The sequence below is a fragment of the Bos grunniens genome, chromosome 7, assembly GCF_055505025.1.
Source record: "Bos grunniens cultivar Pamir isolate PY7600 chromosome 7, Bosgru_T2T1.0, whole genome shotgun sequence".
NCBI classification, from domain to species: Eukaryota; Metazoa; Chordata; class Mammalia; order Artiodactyla; family Bovidae; genus Bos; species Bos grunniens.
In genome coordinates this window covers 18,231,492-18,251,301 of record NC_141171.1, presented here as the reverse complement: position 1 = coordinate 18,251,301, position 19,810 = coordinate 18,231,492, and the positions used below count along the sequence as shown (strand labels likewise).

The 19,810-nt window shown below is 55.0% G+C and overlaps 1 protein-coding gene across 2 annotated transcripts in view; it reads right to left on the bottom strand.

The window, feature by feature from the left end:
* Positions 1 to 19,810, bottom strand: part of MLLT1 (MLLT1 super elongation complex subunit) — a 69,086-nt gene that overhangs the window by 11,960 nt on the left and 37,316 nt on the right. The window contains exons 4-5 of one of the 2 annotated variants that reach the window (XM_086409832.1): positions 6,417 to 6,560; positions 3,378 to 3,503 (exon numbers count right to left, since the gene is read on the bottom strand). In XM_086409832.1, coding sequence (XP_086265958.1) covers positions 3,378 to 3,503; positions 6,417 to 6,560 — 270 coding nt within the window. The remainder of the gene's footprint in view (positions 1 to 3,377; positions 3,504 to 6,416; positions 6,561 to 19,810) is intronic. The other variant, XM_086409833.1, reaches the window with a different exon arrangement.

Sequence of the window (19,810 nt, the reverse complement as noted above, 5' to 3'; positions counted from 1 at the left end):
TCAGCAGGTCATGGGCGGCTACAGGCTGACTCCCCTGAGGGATTCAAGAAGCGTGCAGGTGAGTCAGATACACACAGGCCAGCCACACCGACCACGCCCTTCAGGCACCTCGGGGAGTCAGAGGCTGCCAGGCACGGGGCTGGGGGCACCAGCAGGTGGGCCCCTTTCCTGTTCCCACCAGAGCCAGGTGCCTCCCCAGGTGGCCCCCACCCCGCCTGGACAGCCTGGCCCCGATGCACACCAGCACAGGGGCTCTTTGATCTCCCCTTGATCTCTACAGTCACATTTACTGAGTGCCTACTGGGTTCCTGGGCGCTGTGCATGAAAATTGGCTTCTAGAACCCAAGCCGCCTGGGCAGCTCTTCTAAACCACGTGTAATTCCAGGATCCCCACCTCAGAAATTCAGAGGGTTGAGGGTGGAGCCTGAACTCTGGCGTCAATAAGCCAGGTCGGGGGCTCCCACTGGAAACAGAAGCGGCAAGCAGCCCTGAGTTGGGCCTCGAGGAAGGTCAGGTCGGGGAGCTCCAAGCATGTGTACCTGTGCAGAGCACAACCACCGACCTCACCAGGCGACGGTACAGGACAGGCAGGGCAGTCAGGGAGTGTCCAATCCCCCCACCCCCAGGCAGCCGGGAGCCCCATCTGACACCGGCTGTGCCCACGCCCCGTCCACACCGCATCAAGCACCTGCCGCACGGCCACGGTTCCGGGACAGGCACCTGGACTCGGCCCCCGACCCCGGGGACAGGCACATGGCTGGACCAAGGCTCTCAGGACCCAAGCTCACCAGAAACCACGAGCTACCAGAGTGGAGGAGCAGCCTCACTCTAGGAGCTCACCCCACGTGCTGAGGGATTTAGGTGAACCAGGGGAAGGCCCAGCAGCTGGGCCTCTGCTTCCTGTGCTAACAGCCCTGGAAGCAGCCACAGAACCCTGTCCACAGAGAGCCCAGAGACGGCACAGCCTAGCCACCTGCAATCTACTTGAGTCCCACACCAGCACCAGTGGCTCAGGGGCAGGCCCATGGGGCCATGGGGCCCCCGTGCCTCCTAGAGAGAAGTCGGCCCCTGTGCTCTTCACGTCACCATGGTAGTAGGAAAAGGTACTCACATCACGAGCCTCCCTTCAGAAGCCTGTCTGAAGGGGTACCCCTGGGGGACTGGCTGTGGAATGGGGCCTGTCTCGGGGTTCCACTCCCAGCAAGCAGCTCCCCCAAGGAGGGAGGCAAGAAACAGAGACCCCTGCACAACTCAGGCCTATTCCTGCAGTGTCCACACACCTGCCTGGGCCCCCAGACCCCAGCCCCGAGACATGGAGTGGAGTCCCCCAAAGGGCAGGTCCACCAAGAGCCCCCCAGCCCCAGTCAGCAGAGCCTCCCCACCATCCAGGGTCTGCCCACCTAGCAGGGGCCTCAGAGCGTCGCCTCCTCAGCTGGAGCTCTGTACAGGCTCCTGGGAGGACTGGCTCTCTAAAGTCACACACTAAGTCTGGAGTGTGACGCAGAAGTGGTGAAACCCACCACAGTCGTGTCCTCAAAGCCAGCAAGGACCCCAAATGGCTAAGAGACTAGTGCTGGAGAAACAAACGCCCACTGGACTGACTGGCCGACATTGGACAAAGAGAAGTGAGGTGCCTGAAGCTACAGGTGCCCTGCAGCGGGCCCTGTTCCTCTCCCAGGAGGCTCTAGGCTCCCCTCTAGGGGGCTATGGGCAGGAACAGGACCACCAGGGACCAATCTACCTGGGGCCACAACAGCCAGACTCCCCAGCGGCCCTGGGGCACTACAAGGGCCCATGCCATGCCTCCCCACCCCCAGCCTTTCCACCAGTCAGCCCACAGGTCCGGACAGCAGACAGCCCATCTGAGGGAAGTGCCAGGGCCTCTGTAGCCGCAGGAAAGGATGACGACTAGGAGGGCAGGACTGAGAGAGTCTGTTGGAGAGCTATATGCAGCAACCTTCGCAGGGACCCCCTGAGCTGCAGCACCTGGGGCTGCAGGAAGACGCTGGACCGGGCAGGGTGGAGACACAGACCCCAGCCTGAAGGCCCCCAGAGCACGGCAGGTGCAACTACCGGTATAAGGGCCCCAGGGGTCTCAAAGATCTCAGCAAGAGATGCTGCCAGCAGCCCCTGCTAGGCAGGCCACTGTGGTGTCCTCAATACCCAGAGGGCACTTCCTAGGGGACTTGCAAGTGACATGCCAGAAAGAGATGGCAACTCCCGCACTTCCCACTCTGCACAGACCTCTAGACAACTGTGGGTGACTGAGACAGAAGCTGCCAAGATCGTGAGTAAGAATTTTTTTTCCATATAAGTCTCACGAGGTTCAGGGGAGGACCACAGATGCCAGTACGGGGAAGACCCCGGACTCACACTCCATACTTGGAGATTCTGGCCTCACGTGTCCAGGGGGCTTAAGTCAGACAGATCTGAGGATTCAGAGACCTAGTGGCCTTGTGGAAAGTGCCAAGAAGACCTCGCCCAGGTGACAGGCCCTCCTCCAAAGCTGCTGATGAGCATCAGGCTGTAAGTCAGCCTGAGAGCTCGACCTGTCCCGCCTCGGGTGCCCCAGGCCCCCGACACCCAAGCACGAGTGGAGCAAAAACCCTGCCAAGATGAGAAGCGAATAAACTTTCAGGGTGGGTGGCAGTGAACGATTGGCAGCTGCCCTAAGAGCCAGGCGGAGCTTGGTCTTAGGGACACAGCTGTGTCAGGTGGCTGCGGGACAAGATGCATACTTGGGAACTTCTGCTTCCACCGCGATACCAGCCCGAGGGCTTGAGGCCATGCTGTGATAGTTCAGAGAGGGAGGTGTTGGGAGGACAGAGCACCCCCTGCCTGACCAGCTGAAAGAAGATGATGAAACATTTCTTCTTGGGGCAAATAGCGTGCTTGCCCACATGGTTCTACCTGGCCCTTCCCCCAAGTAAGCTCTCTGCAGAGAACTGCTGACAAAGTAGAAAGCGGAGCCTAGAGCAGCCAAGGGAGGGGCGCCCAGCCCCACGGAGAGGGTGTCCGAGCTGCGCTAGGGAGCGGCAATGACGCGCTTGGTCCACGGCCCCCAGCACATGAGCCTCTCAGGGTCTGTCCCAGTGGTCCTAGGCCCTCTGACTCAGTGGCAGGAAGAATAGGGCAGGCTCTTTGGCCTCAAGAGGAACAGAGAGAAGACTGCGATCACTTGGCTGTCCATGAGGTCAAGAGGGCCAGCCTCCTGACCAAGGGGCAGGGCAGCCAGGCGGGCAGAGATGAGCTCCGAGAGGAGGCCAAGGGAGCGAGTCCGGGGATGGGAGGTCCAGCTCTGACGCGGGGCGCCCTGAGCCGGGACTCACCGCCGGGCCCCAGCGCGCCCCCAGGACTGGGCCTGCCGCCTCACTAACCTTGGAGCCGTGGGACGGTTTGGTCTTCTTGGGGTCAGAGAAGGCAGAGAGTGGAATTGTGGGTAACATGGGGTAGTCGGGGCTGGGCCTGGACACCGTTTCTGCTCCTTCAGGAATTACCATCACCTAGTGATAAAGAAGAGACAGATGTTATCAATGGGCAAGGAGGCAGACTGGAAATCCCATCGCCAAGAGGAAGCCTGCTGTGGGAGCTTCCCTCTGGGAGGGGCTGGGTGCTGAGCACTGGAGCCAAGCGGGCTGGGCAGAGAGCGAAGAAGCCGGGTCCCAGGAAGGCTGAGTGTGGCAGGCCTGAGGGCCAGCTGGAAGACGCGGAGCGTGCAAAGGAGCACGAGGAGGAGTCGAAGCCAAGCTGCCCCGCACAAGGCAGGGAAGACAAACCAGAAGCACGGCCGGGACAGGTGAAAAGCCAGCCAGACGCCCAGAGCAGGCAGCGTGGTGGAGGCAGCACCCAGGTCCTGGGTGCCTACTCCCTCTCCAGCCTCAGGCGGGTGAGCTGGACAGACATAGGGCGCATGGCCAGGCTGGAGGGGCCCCAGCCAGGCTCCCGTGGCCCCAGCCGAAGTGGGAGGAGGCTGCAGGCACGTTCTCAAAATACTGACAAGAGCGAGCTGATACTGCCAGCGGCCAGCCACTCAGAGGGAGCCTTCCAGATGGTGATGAGCCAGAACAGAAGAATAAAGTACACAAGATGATGAAAAAGAAAGCATTCAGCTTGGTAGAACAGGCACCGTGAACAACTCTGAGAACCTGTGGTTCCCCAACGAACCCCAGCTTTCATCTGAGGAGGCTGAGGTCACACCCGGCCACAGCCGTGGGGACGCTGGGTTGAAAGGAGGGCGGTGGGGCCTGAGGTGGCATTGCTCGTCGGAGCCTGTCTGACCACAGCGCTCTGAAGCGGGCTCCCAGAACACGTTGGCCCCGCCAGGCGCCCAGGGATCATGCCCTCGAGGGCCTGCACACACGAAGGCCACTCGGACGTGACTGAGTAGGCAGCCCAGGAGGACAGCAGGGCCATGGGGGGCCTCGGTTTGTCCCCTCACAGACCTTCCCCTCCTTTCATTACATCTCCTATCCCTTCAGAGGAAGGTCCTAGGCTGACCCAGTCCCAGGACACGCGTGACTGCCTCCTGTGTCCTTGCCCTGCGGTGAAAACCTGGGAGCACGTGGCTCCAAAAGAACCCATCTCACCGCCTGCCGCTGAAGGAGCCTCTACTTCTGTGCAGCTCAACTGCCAACGGGGCCAAGCATGAGACACACTGCCGAAGGCCAGGCGACCACCCGGCCAGGCAGGAAGTGGCTCAGGTCACTGCCGAGGCCAACTGAGTGTCACGCGAGGAGCGACAGGGCTCACGGGACCCCAGGGAAGGGGCTGCACAAAGAGCAGACCTCGTGGCTCACAGACAACTCACTCCTCCAGTTCTTCCAGCGCCGATGTGGACATCAACACAGGCAGCCTCCAGGGCTACCTGCCACCAGAGGGGAAAGGCGGCCCACCTGGGAAGCGATGCCCCAACACAGCGAACAGGGGCTGGGACTCAGGACTCGGGAGCCACAGTCCCCTGGAGGTCTTGGGTGGCTCCTAAGAACTGACAGCACTGCTCTGCCATCAGCCTGGAGCCTGAAGCCCACAGCCCCAAAGGGCGAGAAATTCCTGGGCAGCCGGCCAGCTCTCCGGGCAGCACCCCCAGGGCGAGGACAGCACGGGGCGGTGCAGCGCGTAGGCGCGGCCTCCCTCCCTGCTGGCACCTTCTCCCTTGCCTCCCGCCCTCTGGTTTTATGTGTTTGGATGCTGCTCACTGAGCCTTCATCTCCGCAGAGCAAACACCCTCCGTGGGCAGCCAGGGGCTCAGTGCTGCGTCCTGGGCCCTGAGAGACCCATGGACACTCTGTGCGGCTGCCTCCCAGAGAGCGGTGACCACGCAACCTTGGGGGAGCACCCAGGAACCGCTGGGGAAATACTCTGGAAAGCATCTGGCAGCGACGCCAAAGTAGAGAGGCAGAGCTGGGGAGGACCGCTGCGCCTGCCAACTCCAGAGCCGACATCTGTGTAAGGCAGCCCCCATCCCCACTCCGTGACCAGACTTTGTCAGCCGTCACGCGCAAGATTAGGGTCACACACTCATCCTTTATTAAGGACACAGCAGACCTTAATCACACATCCTGCAATGAAAAAGTGATTCTTTCATATTGTTTAAAAAGTTTATAAAAAGACCCAACTGAATTAAGTGAACAGAAAAAAGGACTATTCCCAAGAGCCAAAGAAAGCCAAGCTAAAGGCACACACTGGGGAGGTGGTCCTGCCCTCACAACACACACACACAGGCTGTCACACCCCCAGCCGACTCCTCCATGCCAGGCACAGCATGTCTGGTGTGCTTAGCCCACATCCCCCGCCTGGCACAGTCCAGCACCCCCCCACCAAGTGGGCACCCCATGCTGCTCTCCAAGAGCCCTGACACGTGCTCCAGCCCCACCACCATACCGGGACCGCTTGCACACAACTCCCTACAGAGAACTCCCCACAGAGAACTCCCCCTGCTACCACACTGGATCGCTGGCACACAACTCCCCACAGAGACCTAAGTTCTGAGAGCCGACACTCTGCTCAGGCCCGAGTCACAAGGACAAACCCCCAGAAGCCTGCATCAGCAGGGAACCCCCCAGATGACGCAGCCTCTGAGTGGCCTTGCCAATCCGGTTAAAAACTGGCTCCAGCTCCACGCCAGGCTGGGAGACTGGCCTCACACCCACTCCTGCCTCCACCCACCTCTGTGAAGGAAGATGCTAATTACCCACAGCAACAAAAAACTTCAGGATAACTAAAGACTAGTCAGTCATTTGCAACAGACAACGCCCTGGTACAGGCTAGGGATGCCTGGGTCCTCTCCAAAGCTGCTGGGTGCCGCCTGTACTACCTGCCTCTAAGGGTCTCGGGCACCCGACTACATGCTGGGAAGCCCCGGGTGCCCACAGCACAATCAGGGGCCATGTCAGGACCACAGGGAGTGGCGCACTCACCCCGCCGGCCATCAGGAGCTTGTACCGGAACTCCACAGTGGGGTTGTTGAACGTGAGCTTCTCACAGCGCAGGTGGTTGACAGGTGGGTTGCCCTCCAGGTTCAGGAATAGATCGTAGGTGAAGCAAACCTTCCTCGGCTCCTCCTTGAACAGAGAAAACAAGGAAGTCCGTTTGGTGGGGCAGGAGGTAGGGACAGCCAGGGGCAGGTGGACATGCTCCCTGCCTTCTCTCCCCTCAGACCCTCGTCCGCTGGGTATGTGTCTGCCCATTAACCTGCTTACCCAAAATAAATTAACAGACTATTTGCAGAAGACCCAGCAAAGTAGGCTCCACGACAGAAATAAAGATCTGGGTGACGGTCTCAGCTGGTTAGTGAAGCAGTCGATCCTGCCGACGGTGGCCCCAGCCCCACACACACGCCCCTCAACCCTCACAGTGCTCGGCCCACAGACGGGGACGGCGCTCCAAGACGCACAGGCAGTAAGCAATGATGCCGAGCCTGGCCAGGATCCTATAGCCTCACCTGCAAGCCCCTTTCCTGGAAGGGAAATTTCTCCAAAGACATAAAAGTGACTAACAAGCACATGGGAGGCCGCTTCACACCATTAGCCACAGGGAAATACAAATCAAAACCACAGGATTCTGCTCCACCCCTACCAGGACGGCCAGCGTTTTTTGTTTTTTACATTTTTTTTTATTTATTATTTTTTTTTACTTTACAATATTGTGTTGGTTTTGCCATACATCAACGTGCATCCTCCACGGGTGTACACGTGTTCCCCATCCTGAACCTCCCTCCCACCTCCCTCCCCATACCATCCCTCTGGGTCATCCCAGCGCACCAGCCCCAAGCTTCCTGTATCGTGCATCAAACCTGAGCTGGCAATTCATTTCTTATATGATGTTATACATGTTTCAATGCCATCCTCCCAAATCATCCCACCCTCCCCCTCCCTCACAGAGTCTAGAAGACTGTTCTATACATCAGTGTCTCTTTTGCTGTCTCACATACAGGGTGTCGTTACCATCTTTCTAAATTCCATATATATGCGTTAGTATACTGTATTGGTGTTTTTCTTTCTGGCTTACTTCACTCTGTATAATAGGCTCCAGTTTCATCCCCCTCATTAGAATTGACTCAAATGTATTCTTTTTAATGGCTAGTAATACTCCATTGTGTATATGTACCACAGCTTTCTTATCCATTCGTCTGCTGATGGACATCTAGGTTGCTTCCATGTCCTGGCTATTATAAACAGTGCTGCGATGAACATTGGGGTACACGTGTCTCTTTCAATTCTGGTTTCCTCAGTGTGTATGCCCAGCAGTGGGATTGCTGGGTCATATGGCAGTTCTATTTCCAGTTTTTTAAGGAATCTCCACACTGTTCTCCATAGTGGCTGTACTAGTTTGCATTCCCACCAACAGTGTAAGAGGGTTCCCTTTTCTCCACACCCTCTCCAGCATTTATTGCTTATAGACTTTTGGATCGCAGCCATTCTGACCGGTGTGAAATGCTACCTACCTCATTGTGGTTTTGATTTGCATTTCTCTGACAATGAGTGATGTTGAGCATCTTTTCGTGTGTTTGTTAGCCATCTGTATGTCTTCTTTGGGGAAATGTCTATTTAGTTCTTTGGCCCATTTTTTGATTGGGTCGTTTATTTTTCTGGAATTGAGCTGCAGGAGTTGCTTGTATATTTTTGAGATTAGTTGTTTGTCAGTTGCTTCATTTGCTATTATTCTCTCCCATTCTGAAGGCTGTCTTTTCACCTTGCTTATAGTTTCTTTTGTTGTGCAGAAGCTTTTAATTTTAATTAGATCCCATTTGTTTATTTTTGCTTTTATTTCCAATATTCTGGGAAGCGGGTCATAGAGGATAAAAAATGGAAAATAGGGACTTTCTTGGCGGTCCAGTGGTTGAGACTGTGTGCTTCCAATGCAGGGGATGCAGGTCTGATCCCTGAGTGGGGAACTAAGATCCCACAGGCCGTGCCAAAATTTAAAAAATAATAATAAATTTTTTTAATTAAAAAAAAAAAAAGGAAAATAACAAGTGTTGGCGAGGAAGTGGAGAAGCCTAGAGGGCACTGCCAGCAGGAATGTAACACAGGGCTTCTTTGGAAAAGTGGACGAGAGTCCCTCAAAATGTTAAATAGAGAGTAACTACATGACCCACCGGTCTCCTCTGGATGTTTACCTGACAGAAATAAAAACACACATTCACATAAAAGCTTGTAAGCTGATGTCCATGGCAGCATCACTTGCTATCGTCGCGAAGTGGACACAACCCCAGCATCTACCAGCAGGTGGCTGGATGGACGTGCTGGGGTCCGGCTGCACAATGGGACGGCATCTGGCCAAGGAAAAGAACCAAGCACTGACACGTGTCGAGACAGGGATGGGCCTCAACACCACCATGCTCAGGGGGAAGGCCACGCCGGATACGGTTCCACATGCATGAAGCGTCCAGAACAGACAAGTAAGCCCAGAGACGAGAGTGGCAGTGGCAGGAGGTGGCGGGGGAGGATGTGGAAGCTGCTGGCCACTAGGGAAGAGGTTTCTTTCTGGTATGATGAGACTGCTCTGGAATTAGAAAACTACTATGACCACACAACACGGTGAATATACTCAAAACTACCAACTTGTGAATCACACCTTGAATGTTTAAAGTACTGTCTGCGGGAGAGAAGCAAGCAGGAGTCTGAGGAACCAGCAGAGGCTTCTCAGCAGTTGAGAGGAGGTGAGCAAGGAGGGCAGGGGGGTGAGGGCTGAAGGAGGAGGGCAGGGCAGCCAAGCCATCGCACCAGCATCCCTGGGCCCAGCATCTCCTGGGCCCGCCTCCTTTCACCCCTTCCTGCCGCCACAGCACACCAGGACCCCAGCCACTCTGCCATCCCTGGGCTGGCAGCACGAGGTGAGCCTGGTGACCAGGTGATGCTGGGGTAGGGAGAGGCATGGATGGCTATGTGGGAGCAGGCTTCTTAGCAAAGGGGGCAAGAATGAGGTCCCGCAATTGCACGTGAATGACTCTGCCCCCCAATCCAGGCCACAGAGGTAGAAGGTGCACTTGCCACATGACAAAGCTGCGGGCTCTGCCCTCCAGGAGCTGCCACTCTGGTGAGGAGACCAGCAAACAGGCTCTCTCAAACCACACCAGGGCACTGAGGTGACCCCAACCTGGCCTCTCCCCTGGCAGCCCTTCTCCCCTGACCTGGCCAGCTCCCCTACAGGAAGAGTGGGTTCCTACCCCAACCACCTATACCAGACTTAGAAATTGGTCCCCTGCCCGAAGTGGACACGTGACCTAATCTGGGATGATGAGATAAGGGAGGTCCACCGAGGAGGGCTTCCCCCCAGGTCAGAAATGACACGGCGAAGAGAAGCGTGTCTCAGCATGTCTCGACATCTCTCCTCTTCCTGACCATCTGAGACGGCACACCTGAAGGCTAGCACCAGCCACAGGACGGGCATGGAGGGAAGTGAGGGCGTCGCAGACAGGAGCCCCAGCCCCACGGAGCCACTCGCCCCTTCCTGGGTAAGGCTGTGCTCCTAAGCCTCGACTTCCTCCCCAGCAACATAGGGAGGATGAGCTACAGCCACAGCGCCCAGCTCCGCACCACCCAGAAATGAAACTGCTGTCTTCCCAGGAAGAGGCTTGCCGACGGCACATGGAGACACGGGACCTATAGCCACAGGATCCCCCGGGGGCGGGGGGTAAGGCTTCCAGGGGTGCTCCCCAGCTCCACCCACTGCCAAACTTGGCTCCCGAGGCTCAGCCCAGGCCTTCCCCTTGCCTCTGCCCTCTTTGGTGACTCCTACCACACACACACGGAGTTGCAGCCTGGTGGTACAGCGACAAGGCTAGTCCAGCTGCTCCCACACACACTCTGCCCCCTCAGCCGGCCCCTCCTCATTCTGTCGCCCCCTCCCACTCAGCAGCTTCTGCTGCAGCCCCCTCTCCATCCACGGACTTTTAACCAGCCCTGGCCATCCCCAACCCCCTCCTTTAACACCTACCAAGGGCTGCCCTCCAACAGCCTCCGAACACTATCCTCGATAGTGTTCATCACAGTCTGCAGGATGCACATCTTTTCTGTCCCCAAGGGGCAGGCAGCACTGAGCAAGCACCAGTGTCTGCTGGACGTGCCCACATGCTCCTCAGTCCTGCAGAAATGTGTCGGGGGCCTGCAGTGTGCCCACAGCACCAGCGGGGCTGAGGAGGGTCTCCTCCCTCCTGAGCCCTCGGAGCAGTGGCCACACTAACGGGACATGGACACCACTCTGTAACACGACCCTGTGCAGCATCCCCGCAGCTGGGAGCTCTTACTGTCCCCATTTCACAGGTGAAGATGCTGAACCAGGGCCAGAGGACATGCCTGGTACCCAGGGTTGATCGGCAGTGTGCCAGCAACGCGCTCCAGGCAGGCAGTGTTCTCTGGAACCCCTGGCTCCTGGAGCAGTTCCCACACCCACACAAACCCAGCAGGGCGACGACGCACTGGACCAAGCAGCGCCCAGGGGTAGTTCCCTGGGATGCCCGAAGGTGAGTGGTAAGGAGTAGAGCTAGGGGTGGCGTCCGGGCTGGGCAGAGGCCTCCCCCAGCACCCAGCGTGTGCCCTGCAGTGGACACGGGCCCCAACGCACACTGATGACCGGAGCTCCCTAGGGACAAGACCTGGGGCCAGAGAAGCTTAGGAATTTCCAAATGGATGGTGGACCACTTTCAGCCCAGTCACCAGGAAACCAGTCTCCTGAGAAAGCTGAGAGACAGGTAGGACCATGGCGCCTGGGAACCGGCAGCATGTGAGGTGAGGAGAGGCCAAGTTCAAGTTGCACCGGGAGGCAATCCCAGGAGTAACTCCCTTAGTCATTCCCCTGGGAACTCCAGGGCTGGCTCCAAGTGTTCTCAGGCCAGGCCCTGCACTCCCCAGGTCAGTATCTCTCTCTGGCCTCAGCAAACTAAGATGTGAAGGCACTGGCCCAACTGGTGCCACCGCCCAAAGCCAGGAGCACGCGCACCTGTCCACAGCACTGTCCGGGCAAACAGCCCCCAGCCCTGGGCCAGCTGACCAAAGCTCTGGATCAGCCCCTGTCCACCACCTCGGACCCCCAGGGCCCACCCCAAGGCCGCCTCCCTGCAGCTGGCAGGGCTGACCTGGAGGACACCCCACGACCCCCCTGCCCACCGCCACTCCAGGTTGTACAAAAGACTCGTGCAGTGCAGCCTCACCAGCCGAGGAGGACACTTGGTTCCTAAGAACCCTGAGGCAGTTTCCTCTGCCCACGCTGGTCCCAGGGGCCTATTTGACATTCTCATAAGAGGCCCCAGGGTTCCCACATTCGCTGAGCTTAAAGGAAAACCAGGTAAACCCAAATCTGATCAGGGCCCAGCCTACTTGTTGGGCTGTAGGCAGAAATATCCCTAGGGGACCACAGCTTCTGAAAACACTTCACAAAGGAGAGAAAGGGAGAGAGAGATGGAAAGAAAGAAGATTTAAAGAAGCATTAGACAGCAATCAACAGCAATGAACTGGGTTTATCTGAATCCTGATTTGAACAAATTACTTCAAAACATGTATGTGAGACAATTCGGGTAACTTTGACATTATTGAGTATTTGACATCAAAGAATTATTGATTTACTAATTTCTAGATTTGATGATATCCATTAGGGTTTTTTGGCTAACAGTCTTATCTTTTCCAGCACAGACTGAAATCAGAACCTGACTGAGATTCCGCACCCCAGTGTGGAGATGAGCCACGCGCCGCCTGCAGGTGAGTCACTGCTGCCACGGGGGCGGTGCTGCGCGGCCTGCTCCGCTCCCCTCTCTACTTCGGTACATGTTTTTTGGTTTTCTATATTTTAAACGTTTACCTGTCCATGGCTGGTCCCACCCCAAGCTTCCCTGCAGCTCCGCATCTGAGAATCTACCATCTAACCACTACCTGTGTGAGCCGACTCCATCCTGCTGCAGGGGACAAGGGCGAAGGCAGGCCCAGGGCCACCCTTCACGCCCCTACACCTCCCCCAGCCAGGATCCTCTGTGGCGGGTGCATGTCTAATGCTCGGCTTTGTTGTTGGCACTCCTGCCAGCCCTCCCCCACCCCAGGATCCTCCGTGGTCACAGGTGCACATCTAACACTTGGTCCCGTTGTCAGCACTCTGCCAGCCCTCGCCAGCAATGGGCAGTTGGTGGGAGGCTTTACATGGCACCTTCTTTCATCCTCCAAAAGCTCTGAGAGTTCGTTGCTGTTTTCACGGCCCCTTGGGACAGGAAACTGAAGGTTAGTGGCATTTGATCTTTGCCAAGGTCACACGGAACCAATAAAGGTGGGCAGACACCAGGTGGGCATACTGCAGCCTTGGGCGTGTGCAGAGCCCTCTCTTCTGTGCTCCTCTGGGTCGGCCCGCGGGTCCCCAAGCCCAGGCTGACCAAGATGGGGGCTTCCAGGCAGCGGGAGAGAACTGCTGATCACTGGGGAAAGAAGGGAGGAAAGCAATCCCTGAAATCCCACTGCCAGGTAGGCAAGTGTTTGGGGAGGTCCACGAAGGCAGCTTACAGGATGACGGCAGCCCCGGGCAGGGAGGCCAGGTCCATGACAGCTGCTGTGAGCGAAGGGGCTCGCCGCGCCGGTGCACCAGAACCAGCAGGGCTGAGGGCACTGACACAGCAGAGTCCACAGACACCAAGGTTGAAACTGCCCCTCCTCCCTGCACCCCCACACTCACACACACACCAAAGTTGTTTCTGGAAGGCTGGTTACAGTAGTTACTTCAAGCAAGTAGGCTGGAGAGAAGACTTCAAACCCTTCCAACCTACATCTATCACCTCTGTGGTCATAATAAGAGAAAAACTTTTAAAGTGTTAAGGAAAGCAGTGCATTGTGGGCTCCAAACCATGGACTTTGGGGTCTGAGACCGCTCAGATGTCGAAACAGCTCTGCTGCTACCTTGCTGTGTGACACGACCTGCCACTCCACCTCTCTGAGACTCGGTGAGAGGAGGGAAAAAACTCCCAGGGTTCTGGGTGCACAAGGGCAGGCAGGAAGAGAGTCTGTGATGCTGGCCAGCACCGTGGTGTGGGGTGGGGTGGCAGCCATCAGACTGCCCAGGAGACCAGGAGGTCACCCAGCAAGTGAACGTGGGGACCACCAGGGCTGGGTGCAGAGGACATGGTCACCTGATGGAAACAAGTGCCCTTGTGCTGGAAGTTAGCTTTGGTTATCTGGAGCCCTAACAATTTAACACCAACAGGAGTGGGAAAGGAGCCAGCAACATGAGCACACATGTAAAATGGCAACCTGATGAAGAAACTGGGACAAAAACAGATCAAAAAGAGGAAAGGACAAAGCATGGGATAAGCCCATGGGCGCTTGGAGCTCAGGGGGACCCAGCCAGGTGTCCTCGGTCTCCTCCCCGCCCCCATCTAAGACGCCTCGGCCTTGGTGCTGTTACTACAAAGAGACACAAGAGTCAGATATGCAAAGACGCAAACAACCTCTCAACCTGGAACTGAGCCAGTCTGACCCCAGGAGAGCACCCAGGCTGATATGGACAAGCCCCTCACCACTGCCTGCACTTTGGGGAGTGACCATGCAGATGACCCAGTGACACCTCTTCTCTGGCTCATTCGTTCTTTGGAAGCATTTCTCTCCCGGGCTCCACACCTGCCCTCGAGGAAACAACAGATGCTTCTGGGGTCCCATACAGAGAATGCTACAGGGAAATACTGAGCACACGGCTGGCTGGCAGCCCCGTGACCTTCCTTGGCCTCCTCACAAAACATGCCCTCTGTCCTGGCTCCTCAGTGATCCACCGGCTAGGCCAGGCCCCCTGGATCAACCAGCAAGGTCCTCAAGGCAGAGCACAGGCTGCCCACCTCCTGAGCCCATCATGGCCACAGAGAGCCAGGGAATCAAGGGGCTGTGTGGGGCAGGCGGTCTCCCCACTGGCCCCTGGGGTCGAGGGCCTAATTACTCAAGACTCACTCTCATCTGCTGTCTCAGTTCAAACTGAAGGCAGGTGGGGAACGCTGGACCAGTCACCACCAGCAGCCTGGACGCCCAGAGCCGCATCCCCTCTGGGGGATATGAAGGAGGACCTATGGGCTCAGTACTGCCCACAACAGGCGCTGGCCCCCCAGCACAAGCCAGCAGGAATGTCAAAAACATGCCTCTGAGGGCTTCCGGCTCAGAAGCTGGCCTCGCTGTTTCATCTTACTTTAAAAAAACAAAAAAAAAAAACAAAAACCTCTTTCTGAAGAAAACCACGCAAGCTGCCTAATAAAATGTACCAAGACACCCCTTTCTGTGACTTCAGTTAAAGGCACTGGAGAGAAGTCATGGAAAGTTAGTGATGGTTAGGGCTCAGGGTCCAAGAATAGCCTGTTGTGGGGGCGGGCTGGAGGGCAGGGAGGATGTCTAATATTAGCAGAAAACAACTGGAATAAATGTCTTCGTGTTTTAAGTCTCTGAAAATTGAGCTGTCTCCTGAAGTCAGCATGCACTTTAAAAAATTTTTTTCTGTTATTTATTTTTTGGCTTTGTGTAGGCTTTTCTCTAGCTGCAGTGCCCGGGGCAGCTCTCCAGTTGTGGTGCATGGGCTTCTCACTGCAGTGGCTTCTCTTGTTGCGGAGCACGGGCTCTAGGTGTGTAGGCTTCAGCAGTTTTGGTGCGCGGGCTTAGTTGCTCTGAGGCATGTGGGAATCTGGTTCCCTGACCAGGGATCGAACCCATGTCTCCTGCACTGGGAGACGGATTCTTAGCCACTGGACTGCCAGGGAAGTCCCCAGCACACACTCTTGACGTGTTTCTCTTTCTCCCCGCCAAGTATGTTGTTAAGCTGACAGTACATCTCACGGTGAAGGGAGGCAGAGACCAGAGGAAATGGGGTCAAAGTCAGCTTCAGGGAAGATTTCACAGCCCAAACAGCCCGGCTGAGGGTTCAACACCCACATGTGCCGAGGTCAGCGTTCATTCCCTGACAGACATCGCAGGGCACAGGCAGGGGCCGCCGGCCAATGTGAGATGCAGGAAATGACAGAGCAGGCGTCTCTGAACTTAACCCCTTGTCCCCACCCTATCACTGACTCTCTTCTCCACTCCCTGGTTTCACCAATCACTCCAAACCAAAAACTCAGGACTAAGGGACAACCAGCTTTAATTTGAAAAAGAAAAAAAAATAAGATCAGCTCCCCCACACCTGCTCACACCCGAGACCAAGCCCCCAGACGCCCCTCTCACATGACCCCTAGACACCGACTCTGCTTCCCCAGGACATAGACAGGTACTTCCAGTCTGGCAGCCGCTGAGTTCCTCCCAGGAGGCGCCTCCCAGGAGGAGCCGGGTCTGCCCAGTCATGTGACTGTGCTACCGCAAGACAAGCTGGGACAGGAACAGGAGAGGCACCTTGGCAAGGCCACAGGATCTCATGTCCAGAGAGGTAGATGGACCCAGAGGTCACAGGGATCGACGCCTCGCTGAGGGTCTAGAGCACACCCACCTACCACACACAGACCTAACAGGCCATTTTTTAAAATTTATTTATTTTAAGCTGTGCTGGGCCTTCGTTGCTGCTCATGGGCTCTTCTCTAGTTGTGGTGCAAGGGTTTCTCAACGCAGTGGCTTTACATGTTGCAGCTCTCAGGCTCTACAGCGCAGGCGCAGTAGCTGTGGTACACCGGCTTAGTTGCTCCAAGGCATGCGGGATCTTCCCAGACCAGAGACCGAACCCCTGTCTCCTCAATGGCAGGCGGACTCTTTACCACTGGACCACCAGGGAAGCCTCCCTGAAAGGCCTCTTACATGGCAAGTGTGATGACTTCAACATGGCCTGGGTGATATCTCCAATGCTCCCCAACATGTTCACCCCTCCCTTCTGAAACTGCGTCCCCCACCTTCACCAGGAAGAGCGTCTTCCCGTCGGCTCTGCCCCACTGACTCCACCACCCACAAGGGTCTCAGCGAGCCTGGCTTCCTAAGGGGAACTTTCCCGCATTCCCCCTTCTCAACGGGTTCCTGTGACAGGGGCAGAGTAGACCTCGCCGCCCTCAGCCCTGCTCATCCAGCGCCTCTTGCCCTGTCAGTCCGGGAGCCCACCACACATGGGTCTGGATCCACTTTGGTCCTTTATGTGTCCCAGACTTGTAAATATCTGCTGCATGGATAAATCAAAGAAAATAAACCGGGGGCAAAAAAAGAAGAGAAGCCATTTCCCCTCCTCCCAGTAAATAAACTTTCCTAAAACCCCCCAACTGCCAAGAATAAATGACCATGGCGCCCCCTGCTAGATGCCATCTTCCTACAGGCAATTTCCTCCACTCTCTGAACAGATGTTTCAGAGCAGGCTGTCAGTGGGTGGGCTGCAAAGACAAGCTCGTGGATTTTTAGATGTCCTGTGCCAGACCCAGAGCATAACCATAAAAGAGAAAACGACGAGAAACTGGACTATCAAAACGTAAAGCTTTTGTTGGGCTAGATATACCGTTCAGAGAATGAAAAGACAAACCACAGACTTGGAGAAAATATGTATAAATCACATACTGGATGAAGAATTTGTATCCAGAGTACTGTATATAAAGAACTACTCAAACTCGACAGTAAGGAAAAAAACTAACCCAATTTTTTAAAGAAGGCAAAAATTCTGAACAGCCCACTTCATTTGTCCAAAGAAAACATATGAGTTTCGAATAAATACATGAAAAGATGCTCACAGTCATCAGCCATCAGGGAAATGCAAATCAGAACCTAATGAGGCACCAATTATTATACTTCATGTCCATCAGGATGGCAACAATCAGAGATATGGAAGGTGTGGGCCAGGATGTGGAGAAACTGGAACCTCAGACGCGGCTGGTAGCAATATAAAACGGTTCGGTCCCCATGCAACACGATCTGGCAGCTACTCAAGTTATGGGCTTCCCTAGTGCAGCAGACAATAAAGAATCCACCTGCCATGCAGGATACCTGGGTTTAGAGAAGGGAATTCCTGCCTACAGAATCCCATGGACAGAGGAGCCTGGAGGGCTACAGTCCATGGGGTCACAAAGAGTCAGACACGACTGAGCAACTAACATACACGCACACGCGTGCACACACACACACACATGGAGTTAAAAATAGGATTAACCGAAAGAGCCAGCAATTCCATCCTTAGGTACACGCCCAAGAGAAATGAAAGCGCATGTGCACAGGAAAACTTGCATACAGAATAGCTAACAAGTGGCGACAACCTGAACGCCCATCAGCTGACAAACGGATACACAATATATGGCCCATTCTGAGTGGAATAAATTCAGCTCTAAGAAGGAACGAAGCACTGGCACGTGCCACAGTGTGGATGAACCTTGAAAACATTACAGTGAGTAAAAAAAGCCAGTCACAAAAGGCCGTAAAAGTGTGGGACTCCATTGATATGGAATGTCCAGAACAGGCAAATCCAGAGACAGAGAGTGGATCAGTGGTTGCCAGGGGCTGGGGGAGGAGTGAATGGCGAGAGACTGCTCAATGAGGATGGGGTTTCTCTCTTGGGAGAGATGGAAATGTTCCAGTGGTGATGGCTACACAGTTCCGACTATACTAAAAACCAAAGAGGGGCTGCTCTGACAGTCCAATGGTTAAGACTCTGCACTTCCACTGCAGGGGGAATGGGTTTGATCCCTTGTCAGAGAACTAAGATCCCACAGGTCACACGGCATGACCAAAAACAAACAAAAAAAATCAGAAAAAAAAAAAATGAAATGTACACATTAAATGGATGAATTATACTGCACATAAATTAGACCTCAATAAAGCTATTAATGGCTTCCCTGGCAGCTCAGCTGGTAAAGAATCCTCCTGCAATGCAGGAGACCCAGGTTCAATCCCGGGGTTGAGAAGATCCCCTGGAGAAGGGAATGGCTGACCACTCCAGTATTCTGGCCTGAAGAATTCCATGGAGTGAATAGTCCATGGGCTCACAAAGACTCGGACACAATTAAGCGACTTTCACTTTACTTTTAAAGCTATAAGGAGAGAGACTACTACACGCTCATTGGAAAGACAAAGAGACAACTGATGTAACCAAGCGCTGAGCAGCAAGACCACTCCTCCACTGCCGGTGAGGGTGCCGAGTGGCAACCACAAAGTTGGACATACCTGTGCTGTGTCAGCCCGCAACTGCCCTCCTGGGAACTTACCCAAGGGGGCTCAAAATTTATGTCCACACAAAAACCTGTCTACAAATGTTTACGGCAACTTTATTCTTAATCATCAAGACCTGGAAACAACCCACATGTCCCTCAACCAGCAAATGGATAAACAAATGCAGTATTATCCACACAATAAAGAGGAATGAACTATTCATTCATGTGATGCCATGGATGGATCTTAAGTGCATCTCGCTAAGTGAAAGAAACCAGACACAAAGGGCTACATATTGCGTGTGTCTATTTATGTGACATTCTGGAAAGGCAAAACACAAGGATGGAAAACAGATGAGTGGTTTTGAGGGACCGAGGGTGGGGGGAGGAGCTGACTTCAAAGGGACAGCAGGAGCAGGTCTGGGGAGGGGGGTCGGGTCTGTGCGGTGACGTCGTGGTGGATACATGATTATCATGTCAAAACCCAGAATGAACTTCACTGAAGACAAACTCAAATGATAATAATCATAACCAGGTGGGTGGGGGAAGGGAACCCAAGACAGAGCACAGACGATGACTAATGAACTTAAGTGTACACAAGTGTGTGACACAACCACACCAACAGCACTGGAGGAAAAAAGAGATGTCACAGAGAACTCTCAACGGATACTGGGGGTGGAAGACGGAAAGAACTGCATGCAGACACCATACTCTTACTTCTCACAGGAATATGACTTCAAGATTCTCAAACAGCTTTCAAGACATACTAAGGTTAAACAAGCAAGCAACTACATTGCATGGAGGGAGAGCCAGGGGTCTCCCTTCAGAGAAACAAGTTAAAATAAGTTACAGGGCAGGGCGAGGGGGGATGCTAGAATGAACTCGGGGTGCGGGACTGGAGTTGAGGCATAGGTATGAACTGACGTTTACTTCGTAGACAGAGAGATGAGCATAGGTGGGAAAGCTAGTACACAGGCACACGCTTCCCAGATCTGTCACCTGAGGGACCTAAAAGCACTGATGGCCCAGGAGCAATGAACACATTTTGCTCCCAGATCTTCGTTTTGAAATACCTCCTCCAATAATAGGGCCCAAGTTCTAGTGCTTAGTCACTCGGTCGTGTCCACCTCTTCACAACCCCATGGAATGCAGCCTGCCAGGCTTCTCTGTCCATGAGATTTCCCAGACAAGAATACTACAGTGGGTTTCCCTGATGGTTCAATGGGTTAAGAATGGGCCTGCAATATAGGAGACACAGGAGATGCAGATTCA